At 42.4% G+C, this 13,468-nt stretch overlaps 1 protein-coding gene across 3 annotated transcripts in view; it reads right to left on the bottom strand.

Annotated features, from left to right (window-relative positions):
* EPS8 (EGFR pathway substrate 8, signaling adaptor) overlaps positions 1-13,468 on the bottom strand; it is a 247,660-nt gene that overhangs the window by 45,031 nt on the left and 189,161 nt on the right. For all 3 annotated transcript variants that reach the window (XM_088461541.1, XM_088461543.1, XM_088461542.1), the window contains one exon: positions 11,398-11,432. In XM_088461541.1, the coding sequence (XP_088317667.1) occupies positions 11,398-11,432 (35 nt within the window). The remainder of the gene's footprint in view (positions 1-11,397; positions 11,433-13,468) is intronic.

The following is a 13,468-nucleotide window of genomic DNA, read 5'->3' as shown; positions in this document are numbered from 1 at the left end:
ATTACTGGCTGCTCTGTATGTATCACACACATGCTGTACAGCGTTATTATTACACTGCAGGGGGCACATACATGTATTGTGTACATACAGGGTAATTACTGGCTGCTCTGTATGTATCACACACATGCTGTACAGCGTTATTATTACACTGCAGGGGGCACATACATGTATTATGTGTACATGCAGGGTAATTACTGGCTGCTCTGTATGTATCACACACATGCTGTACAGCTTTATTATTACACTGCAGGGGGCACATACATGTATTATGTGTATATACAGGGTAATTACTGGCTGCTCTGTATGTATCCCACACATGCTGTACAGCTTTATTATTACACTGCAGGGGGCACATACATGTATTATGTGTATATACAGGGTAATTACTGGCTGCTCTGTATGTATCCCACACATGCTGTACAGCTTTATTATTACACTGCAATCACATACATGTATTATGTGTATACAGGGTAATTACTGGCTGCTCTGTATGTATCACACACATGCTGTAAAGCGTTATTATTACACTGCAGGGGGCACATACATGTATTATGTGTACATGCAGGGTAATTACTGGCTGCTCTGTATGTATCACACACATGCTGTACAGCTTTATTATTACACTGCAGGGGGCACATACATGTATTATGTGTACATGCAGGGTAATTACTGGCTGCTCTGTATGTATCACACACATGCTGTACAGCTTTATTATTACACTGCAGGGGGCACATACATGTATTGTGTACATACAGGGTAATTACTGGCTGCTCTGTATGTATCACACACATGCTGTACAGCGTTATTATTACACTGCAGGGGGCACATACATGTATTATGTGTACATGCAGGGTAATTACTGGCTGCTCTGTATGTAGCCCACACATGCTGTACAGCTTTATTATTACACTGCAATCACATACATGTATTATGTGTATACAGGGTAATTACTAGCTGCTCTGTATGTATCCCACACATGCTGTACAGCTTTATTATTACACTGCAATCACATACATGTATTATGTGTATACAGGGTAATTACTGGCTGCTCTGTATGTATCCCACACATGCTGTACAGCTTTATTATTACACTGCAATCACATACATGTATTATGTGTACATACAGGGTAATTACTGGCTAGTCTGTATGTATCCCACACATGCTGTACAGCTTTATTATTACACTGCAGGGGGCACATACATGTATTATGTGTATATACAGGGTAATTACTGGCTGCTCTGTATGTATCCCACACATGCTGTACAGCTTTATTATTACACTGCAATCACATACATGTATTATGTGTACATACAGGGTAATTACTGGCTGCTCTGTATGTATCCCACACATGCTGTACAGCTTTATTATTACACTGCAGGGGGCACATACATGTATTATGTGTATATACAGGGTAATTACTGGCTGCTCTGTATGTATCCCACACATGCTGTACAGCTTTATTATTCCACTGCAGGGGGCACATACATGTATTATGTGTGTATACAGGGTAATTACTGGCTGCTCTGTATGTATCCCACACATGCTGGACAGCTTTATTATTACACTGCAGGGGGCACATACATGTATTATGTGTGTATACAGGGTAATTACTGGCTGCTCTGTATGTATCCCACACATGCTGGACAGCTTTATTATTACACTGCAGGGGGCACATACATGTATTATGTGTGTATACAGGGTAATTACTGGCTGCTCTGTATGTATCACACACATGCTGTACAGCTTTATTATTACACTGCAGGGGGCACATACATGTATTGTGTACATACAGGGTAATTACTGGCTGCTCTGTATGTATCCCACACATGCTGTACAGCTTTATTATTACACTGCAGGGGGCACATACATGTATTATGTGTACATGCAGGGTAATTACTGGCTGCCTCTGTATGTATCCCACACATGCTGTACAGCTTTATTATTACACTGCAGGGGGCACATACATGTATTGTGTGTATACAGGGTAATTACTGGCTGCTCTGTATGTATCACACACATGCTGTACAGCTTTATTATTACACTGCAGGGGGCACATACATGTATTATGTGTACATACAGGGTAATTACTGGCTGCTCTGTATGTATCCCACACATGCTGTACAGCTTTATTATTACACTGCAGGGGGCACATACATGTATTATGTGTACATACAGGGTAATTACTGGCTGGTCTGTATGTATCACATGCTGTACAGCTTTATTATTACACTGCAGGGGGCACATACATGTATTATGTGTACATACAGGGTAATTACTGGCTGCTCTGTATGTATCACACACATGCTGTACAGCTTTATTATTACACTGCAGGGGGCACATACATGTATTATGTGTATACAGGGTAATTACTGGCTGCTCTGTATGTATCACACACATGCTGTAAAGCGTTATTATTACACTGCAGGGGGCACATACATGTATTATGTGTACATGCAGGGTAATTACTGGCTGCTCTGTATGTATCACACACATGCTGTACAGCTTTATTATTACACTGCAGGGGGCACATACATGTATTATGTGTACATGCAGGGTAATTACTGGCTGCTCTGTATGTATCACACACATGCTGTACAGCTTTATTATTACACTGCAGGGGGCACATACATGTATTGTGTACATACAGGGTAATTACTGGCTGCTCTGTATGTATCACACACATGCTGTACAGCGTTATTATTACACTGCAGGGGGCACATACATGTATTATGTGTACATGCAGGGTAATTACTGGCTGCTCTGTATGTATCACACACATGCTGTACAGCTTTATTATTACACTGCAGGGGGCACATACATGTATTATGTGTATACAGGGTAATTACTGGCTGCTCTGTATGTATCACACACATGCTGTACAGCTTTATTATTACACTGCAGGGGGCACATACATGTATTATGTGTACATACAGGGTAATTACTGGCTGCTCTGTATGTATCACACACATGCTGTACAGCTTTATTATTACACTGCAGGGGGCACATACATGTATTGTGTACATACAGGGTAATTACTGGCTGCTCTGTATGTATCACACACATGCTGTACAGCGTTATTATTACACTGCAGGGGGCACATACATGTATTATGTGTACATGCAGGGTAATTACTGGCTGCTCTGTATGTATCCCACACATGCTGTACAGCTTTATTATTACACTGCAGGGGGCACATACATGTATTATGTGTATACAGGGTAATTACTGGCTGCTCTGTATGTATCACACACATGCTGTACAGCTTTATTATTACACTGCAGGGGGCACATACATGTATTATGTGTACATACAGGGTAATTACTGGCTGGTCTGTATGTATCACATGCTGTACAGCTTTATTATTACACTGCAGGGGGCACATACATGTATTATGTGTACATACTGGGTAATTACTGGCTCCTTCTGTATGTATCACACACATGCTGTACAGCTTTATTATTACACTGCAGGGGGCACATACATGTATTATGTGTATACAGGGTAATTACTGGCTCCTTCTGTATGTATTACACACATGCTGTACAGCTTTATTATTACACTGCAGGGGGCACATACATGTATTGTGTGTATACAGGGTAATTACTGGCTGCTCTGTATGTATCACACACATGCTGTACAGCTTTATTATTACACTGCAGGGGGCACATACATGTATTATGTGTGTATACAGGGTAATTACTGGCTGCTCTGTATGTATCCCACACATGCTGGACAGCTTTATTATTACACTGCAGGGGGCACATACATGTATTATGTGTGTATACAGGGTAATTACTGGCTGCTCTGTATGTATCCCACACATGCTGTACAGCGTTATTATTACACTGCAGGGGGCACATACATGTATTGTGTGTATACAGGGTAATTACTGGCTGCTCTGTATGTATCACACACATGCTGTACAGCTTTATTATTACACTGCAGGGGGCACATACATGTATTATGTGTACATACAGGGTAATTACTGGCTGCTCTGTATGTATCCCACACATGCTGTACAGCTTTATTATTACACTGCAGGGGGCACATACATGTATTATGTGTACATACAGGGTAATTACTGGCTGGTCTGTATGTATCACATGCTGTACAGCTTTATTATTACACTGCAGGGGGCACATACATGTATTATGTGTACATACAGGGTAATTACTGGCTGCTCTGTATGTATCACACACATGCTGTACAGCTTTATTATTACACTGCAGGGGGCACATACATGTATTATGTGTATACAGGGTAATTACTGGCTGCTCTGTATGTATCACACACATGCTGTAAAGCGTTATTATTACACTGCAGGGGGCACATACATGTATTATGTGTACATGCAGGGTAATTACTGGCTGCTCTGTATGTATCACACACATGCTGTACAGCTTTATTATTACACTGCAGGGGGCACATACATGTATTATGTGTACATGCAGGGTAATTACTGGCTGCTCTGTATGTATCACACACATGCTGTACAGCTTTATTATTACACTGCAGGGGGCACATACATGTATTATGTGTACATACAGGGTAATTACTGGCTGCTCTGTATGTATCACACACATGCTGTACAGCGTTATTATTACACTGCAGGGGGCACATACATGTATTATGTGTACATGCAGGGTAATTACTGGCTGCTCTGTATGTATCACACACATGCTGTACAGCTTTATTATTACACTGCAGGGGGCACATACATGTATTATGTGTATACAGGGTAATTACTGGCTGCTCTGTATGTATCACACACATGCTGTACAGCTTTATTATTACACTGCAGGGGGCACATACATGTATTATGTGTACATACAGGGTAATTACTGGCTGCTCTGTATGTATCACACACATGCTGTACAGCTTTATTATTACACTGCAGGGGGCACATACATGTATTGTGTACATACAGGGTAATTACTGGCTGCTCTGTATGTATCACACACATGCTGTACAGCGTTATTATTACACTGCAGGGGGCACATACATGTATTATGTGTACATGCAGGGTAATTACTGGCTGCTCTGTATGTATCCCACACATGCTGTACAGCTTTATTATTACACTGCAGGGGGCACATACATGTATTATGTGTATACAGGGTAATTACTGGCTGCTCTGTATGTATCACACACATGCTGTACAGCTTTATTATTACACTGCAGGGGGCACATACATGTATTATGTGTACATACAGGGTAATTACTGGCTGGTCTGTATGTATCACATGCTGTACAGCTTTATTATTACACTGCAGGGGGCACATACATGTATTATGTGTACATACTGGGTAATTACTGGCTCCTTCTGTATGTATCACACACATGCTGTACAGCTTTATTATTACACTGCAGGGGGCACATACATGTATTATGTGTATACAGGGTAATTACTGGCTCCTTCTGTATGTATTACACACATGCTGTACAGCTTTATTATTACACTGCAGGGGGCACATACATGTATTATGTGTATACAGGGTAATTACTGGCTGCTCTGTATGTATCACACACATGCTGTAAAGCGTTATTATTACACTGCAGGGGGCACATACATGTATTATGTGTACATGCAGGGTAATTACTGGCTGCTCTGTATGTATCACACACATGCTGTACAGCTTTATTATTACACTGCAGGGGGCACATACATGTATTATGTGTACATGCAGGGTAATTACTGGCTGCTCTGTATGTATCACACACATGCTGTACAGCTTTATTATTACACTGCAGGGGGCACATACATGTATTGTGTACATACAGGGTAATTACTGGCTGCTCTGTATGTATCACACACATGCTGTACAGCGTTATTATTACACTGCAGGGGGCACATACATGTATTATGTGTACATGCAGGGTAATTACTGGCTGCTCTGTATGTATCACACACATGCTGTACAGCTTTATTATTACACTGCAGGGGGCACATACATGTATTATGTGTATACAGGGTAATTACTGGCTGCTCTGTATGTATCACACACATGCTGTACAGCTTTATTATTACACTGCAGGGGGCACATACATGTATTATGTGTACATACAGGGTAATTACTGGCTGCTCTGTATGTATCACACACATGCTGTACAGCTTTATTATTACACTGCAGGGGGCACATACATGTATTGTGTACATACAGGGTAATTACTGGCTGCTCTGTATGTATCACACACATGCTGTACAGCTTTATTATTACACTGCAGGGGGCACATACATGTATTATGTGTACATGCAGGGTAATTACTGGCTGCTCTGTATGTATCACACACATGCTGTACAGCTTTATTATTACACTGCAGGGGGTACATACATGTATTATGTGTATACAGGGTAATTACTGGCTCCTTCTGTATGTATCACACACATGCTGTACAGCTTTATTATTACACTGCAGGGGGCACATACATGTATTATGTGTGCATGCTGGGTAATTACTGTATGTATCACACACATGCTGTACAGCTTTATTATTACACTGCAGGGGGCACATACATGTATTATGTGTACATGCAGGGTAATTACTGGCTGCTCTGTATGTATCACACACATGCTGTACAGCGTTATTATTACACTGCAGGGGGCACATACATGTATTATGTGTACATGCAGGGTAATTACTGGCTGCTCTGTATGTATCACACACATGCTGGACAGCTTTATTATTACACTGCAGGGGGTACATACATGTATTATGTGTATACAGGGTAATTACTGGCTCCTTCTGTATGTATCACACACATGCTGTACAGCTTTATTATTACACTGCAGGGGGCACATACATGTATTATGTGTGCATGCTGGGTAATTACTGGCTGCTCTGTATGTATCACACACATGGTGTACAGCTTTATTATTACACTGCAGGGGGCACATACATGTATTATGTGTACATGCAGGGTAATTACTGGCTCCTTCTGTATGTATCACACACATGCTGTACAGCTTTATTATTACACTGCAGGGGGCACATACATGTATTATGTGTACATGCAGGGTAATTACTGGCTGCTCTGTATGTATCACACACATGCTGTACAGCTTTATTATTACACTGCAGGGGGCACATACATGTATTATGTGTATACAGGGTAATTACTGGCTGCTCTGTATGTATCCCACACATGCTGTACAGCTTTATTATTACACTGCAGGGGGCACATACATGTATTATGTGTACATACAGGGTAATTACTGGCTGCTCTGTATGTATCCCACACATGCTGTACAGCTTTATTATTACACTGCAGGGGGCACATACATGTATTATGTGTACATGCAGGGTAATTACTGGCTCCTTCTGTATGTATCACACACATGCTGTACAGCTTTATTATTACACTGCAGGGAGCACATACATGAATTATGTGTACATACAGGGTAATTACTGGCTGCTCTGTATGTATCACACACATGCTGGGCAGCTTTATTATTATACTGCAGGGGGCACATACATGTATTATGTGTACATGCAGGGTAATTACTGGCTGCTCTGTATGTATCCCACACATGCTGTACAGCTTTATTATTACACTGCAGGGGGCACATACATGTATTATGTGTACATGCAGGGTAATTACTGGCTGCTCTGTATGTATCCCACACATGGTGTACAGTTTTATTATTACACTGCAGGGGGCACATACATGTATTATGTGTATACAGGGTAATTACTGGCTGCTCTGTATGTATCCCACACATTCTGTACAGCTTTATTATTACACTGCAGGGGGCACATACATGTATTATGTGTGCATGCTGGGTAATTACTGTATGTATCACACACATGCTGTACAGCTTTATTATTACACTGCAGGGGGCACATACATGTATTATGTGTGCATGCTGGGTAATTACTGTATGTATCACACACATGCTGGGCAGCTTTATTATTACACTGCAGGGGGCACATACATGTATTATGTGAGCATGCAGGGTAATTACTGGCTGCTCTGTATGTATCACACACATGCTGTACAGCTTTATTATTACACTGCAGGGGGCACATACATGTATTATGTGTGCATGCTGGGTAATTACTGTATGTATCACACACATGCTGTACAGCTTTATTATTACACTGCAGGGGGCACATACATGTATTATGTGTGCATGCTGGGTAATTACTGTATGTATCACACACATGCTGGGCAGCTTTATTATTACACTGCAGGGGGCACATACATGTATTATGTGTGTATACAGGGTAATTACTGGCTGCTCTGTATGTATCACACACATGCTGTACAGCTTTATTATTACTCTGCAGGGGGCACATACATGTATTATGTGTGCATGCTGGGTAATTACTGTATGTATCACACACATGCTGGGCAGCTTTATTATTACACTGCAGGGGGCACATACATGTATTATGTGTATACAGGGTAATTACTGGCTGCTCTGTATGTATCACACACATGCTGTACAGCTTTATTATTACTCTGCAGGGGGCACATACATGTATTATGTGTGCATGCTGGGTAATTACTGTATGTATTACACACATGCTGTACAGCTTTATTATTACACTGCAGGGGCACATACATGTATTATGTGTATACAGGGTAATTACTGGCTGCTCTGTATGTATCACATACATGCTGTACAGCTTTATTATTACACTGCAGGGGGCACATACATGTATTATTACACTGCAGGGGGCACATACATGTATTATTACACTGCAGGGGGCACATACATGTATTATTACACTGCAGGGGGCACATACATGTATTATTACACTGCAGGGGGCACATACATGTATTATTACACTGCAGGGGGCACATACATGTATTATTACACTGCAGGGGGCACATACATGTATTATGTGTACATGCTGGGCAGCTTATTACACACTGAAGAGGTAGCATACAGTACATCAATTTCCAACTCTAGGGCCAGATTTATTAATTATTGTGTATTAAACCCTATAATTATAATTTCATGGCAATAAGAAATTAAAGAATTCCCAAATGTAGCTACAGACACATCCAGAGACGGGGGCTCAGGACGGAGCCTTTTCCTGCAATGTGTGATGCTAATGGGATAACTTACCTTTATTTTTAAGGTTCCGACTGCGCTGCTGCTCATTAATGGGGATGTATCCTACGGATTTACGGTAAGTAGTACATAGGCTACGATGGCAGCTTGGTAAATATCCCCTGAAAACAGAGGATAGCCGTGGATATCAGAAGTCCACAACTAGATGCATTCAGGGGATACTGTCATTTTGTGGATATCCCCCGTATGGTAAATAGTCCGCCTTAGCGCCTCTGCGCTGACTGCAGGGGAACGTGTAAAGTTACTCTCTTACTCCTATGTGTGAATCATGGAAAGTACAGGAACTACAGTAATGATACATTTGTGTTATAGTGTTACAAAGAACACCAGGAAAACACACATTTAAAAATATTTTTTATTGTAAATAATGCTGAGTTGTATTATTCATATATAGACAAGTTCGCTTAGATTTCTATTGTTTTTATCAAGAAATGTGTAAGTTTGTATTTTCAAAATATACATAATTTAGAGACAATGAATGATTGAGGCGCTCCCTTCCCATAAACCACATTGTAATTAATCACTCTAAAATGAGTTAATAAATGATAAAAGGATATCGCATATGGTGTATGAGGCAGAGGGATTAATGTACTAATCAATGGCCCTCTGGAAGCTGAATAGTATAAGCTCAGTGATCAATTTCTCTTTAAACAAAGATCAGGGGAATTTGCTTTAAATACAAATGGTCAGAGCATTGGATTGATTAGGTAAATCGCTTGTGATGACTGTAATTGGCTGTGAATATGTACAATCTGGGTGATGGTGATCAGGAGACATTGCAGTATTAATGGCTGCATACAGCGCGGGTATAAGGACATAGACGAGAAGTAACAGGACTCTGAGTTATCATTATCTGAGGTCTCGGACTGGCCGTGCGCTCATCATGCACCTTCCAGGAGGTTTGGGGGGTACCGAGATAGGCATTAAAGTGATCTAAAAATTCCTGTGACAAGAACAGAGGTAACGGGTAAGTAATCAGCACAGATTTAACAGTTCCCCACATCTTATAAAACAGTCGGCAGTTTGGGTCACAGTCTGTACAGAGGATTTCAGCAGCTGGAGAACCCTGTGGAGAATTGTCAGACTTCAAAGAAAAGGGACAATAAAGAGATGAATCGATTTGTAAAGAGAACAGATCGGCAGCTTTGGGGCTGATTGGTTCCTACATGAGGGCAGAAAGGAGGATTACTCTGCACATGCTCAATCTTTACACCATCCAGATGTGCCCCCCTAACGCTACGCCCCCCTAACGCTACACACACCCCCCCCCACACAGAACAGGGACATCATAGTGAATGTGTGGCTCTTAGTTACACCAATATATGTTTTGTACACACTCTTCTGGCTCAAGGTTCCTTTATAGCTGGGTCCTGGTTAAAATGCTCAATAAAATAGAAGCGCCTGGTTTCTTGCAGTAGACACCAGTCAGGACATCCATGATCCGCGCTTGTGAACTGGGTCGATAAATACGCTCATTGTAGTGTTACTAGAAAATCATGTGCTTCCGCATATACACTTACAGGGGAACGCTATATACACGGAGAAAGCAAACATTCGCCTGCTATAGAGGTACACCTGTACGGCCGCTATAGAGGTACACCTGTACGGCCGCTATAGAGGTACACCTGTACAGCCACTATAGAGGTACACCTGTACAGCCACTATAGAGGTACACCTGTACGGCCGCTATAGAGGTACACCTGTACGGCCGCTATAGAGGTACACCTGTACGGCCGCTATAGAGGTACACCTGTACGGCCGCTATAGAGGTACACCTGTACGGCCGCTATAGAGGTACACCTGTACGGCCGCTATAGAGGTACACCTGTACGGCCGCTATAGAGGTACACCTGTACGGCCGCTATAGAGGTACACCTGTACGGCCGCTATAGAGGTACACCTGTACGGCCGCTATAGAGGTACACCTGTACGGCCGCTATAGAGGTACACCTGTACGGCCGCTATAGAGGTACACCTGTACGGCCGCTATAGAGGTACACCTGTATGGCTAACAGTTTAGCGCAATAGTTATGAGTGCAGCTGTAATAGACTTACTGACGCTACTCATTAAACCAGTAACTATATCACAAAGCAAGATTGTAATTACAAAGCAAGAGACAGAGAATTTGCTCAATTAGAGAAGAAGGGATGAAAGGCGTCTGTGACGTGGTTTGTTAATCACAAGAATAAAACGTGCAAATCTCGCTCATGTTACACAATAGTGACAGTTTCTCCACAGTTTAATAGTGTACAGACAAATATAAGCTACTTATTCCCCAGACCCTTGGTATAACCAGCGTTCCTATAAACATACCTGTATGAAGAAGGATAGTTTGGAACCTGGGAAACCTGCAAGACAAAAGCAGGACACAGTCTCCGATCAATAACACTAGCGATAATAACTGGCTATGACTGAGCTGGCATCAGACAATGTACATTTATTACTAAGTGTCACTCACACAGCTCCATTCTCTCCCATCGAGTATTACACAGACAGCAGATACAGGAGCTCTATCCCATGTCATGTTAGTATACAGGCCAGTGTCTATGTCACCTCCCCAGTGTACACTACACTACACTACACAGCACAGCCTCCTCATCATCACACACTAATCTATGTGACCTCCCCAGTGTACACTACACAGCACAGCCTCCTCATCATCACACACTAATCTATGTGACCTCCCCAGTGTACACTACACAGCACAGCCTCCTCATCATCACACACTAATCTATGTGACCTCCCCAGTGTACACTACACAGCACAGCCTCCTCATCATCACACACTAATCTATGTGACCTCCCCAGTGTACACTACACAGCACAGCCTCCTCATCATCATCACACTAATCTATGTGACCTCCCCAATGTACACTACACAGCACAGCCTCCTCTTCATCATCACACTAATCTACGTGACCTCCCCAGTGTACACTACACAGCCTCCTCATCATCATCACACACTAATCTATGTGACCTCCCCAGTGTACACTATACTACACAGCCTCCTCATCATCATCACACTAATCTATGTGACCTCCCCAGTGTACACTACACTACACAGCCTCCTCATCATCATCACACACTAATCTATGTGACCTCCCCAGTGTACACTACACAGCACAGCCTCCTCATCATCATCACACACTAATCTATGTGACCTCCCCAGTGTACACTACACAGCCTCCTCATCATCACACACTAATCTATGTGACCTCCCCAGTGTACACTACACAGCACAGCCTCCTCATCATCATCACACACTAATCTATGTGACCTCCCCAGAGTACACTACACAGCACAGCCTCCTCATCATCATCACACACTAATCTATGTGACCTCCCCAGTGTACACTACACAGCCTCCTCATCATCATCACACACTAATCTATGTGACCTCCCCAGTGTACACTACACTACACAGCCTCCTCATCATCATCACACACTAATCTATGTGACCTCCCCAGAGTACACTACACAGCCTCCTCATCATCATCACACACTAATCTATGTGACCTCCCCAGTGTACACTACACAGCACAGCCTCCTCATCATCATCACACTAATCTATGTGACCTCCCCAGTGTACACTACACTACACAGCCACCTCATCATCATCACACACTAATCTATGTCACCTCCCCAGTGTACACTACACTACATTACACAGCCTCCTCATCATCATCATCACACTAATCTATGTGACCTCCCCAGTGTACACTACACAGCACAGCCTCCTCATCATCATCACACACTAATATATGTGACCTCCCCAGTGTACACTACACAGCACAGTCTCCTCATCATCATCACACACTAATCTATGTGACCTCCCCAGTATACACTACACAGCCTCCTCATCATCACACTAATCTATGTGACCTCCCCAGTGTACACTACACTACACAGCCACCTCATCATCATCACACTAATCTATGTGACCTCCCCAGTGTACACTACACTACACAGCCTCCTCATCATCATCATCACACACTAATCTATGTGACCTCCCCAGTGTACACTACACAGCCTCCTCATCATCATCACACTAATCTATGTGACCTCCCCAGTGTACACTACACTACACAGCCTCCTCATCATCATCATCACACACTAATCTATGTGACCTCCCCAGTGTACACTACACTACACAGCCTCCTCATCATCATCACACACTAATCTATGTGACCTCCTAAGTGTACACTACACAGCACAGCCTCCTCCTCATCATCACACACTAATCTATGTGACCTCCCCAGTGTACACTACACAGCACATCCTCCTCATCATCATCATCACACACTAATCTATGTGACCTCCCCAGTGTACACTACACAGCCTCCTCATCATCACACACTAATCTATGTGACCTCCTAAGTGTACACT

This window comes from Taudactylus pleione, unplaced genomic scaffold (genome assembly GCF_031769625.1).
Source record: "Taudactylus pleione unplaced genomic scaffold, aTauple2 ptg001061l, whole genome shotgun sequence".
Lineage (NCBI taxonomy): Eukaryota > Metazoa > Chordata > Amphibia > Anura > Myobatrachidae > Taudactylus > Taudactylus pleione.
The sequence above is the reverse complement of the archived record's forward strand: the minus strand, read 5'-3'. Positions and strand labels throughout refer to the sequence as shown.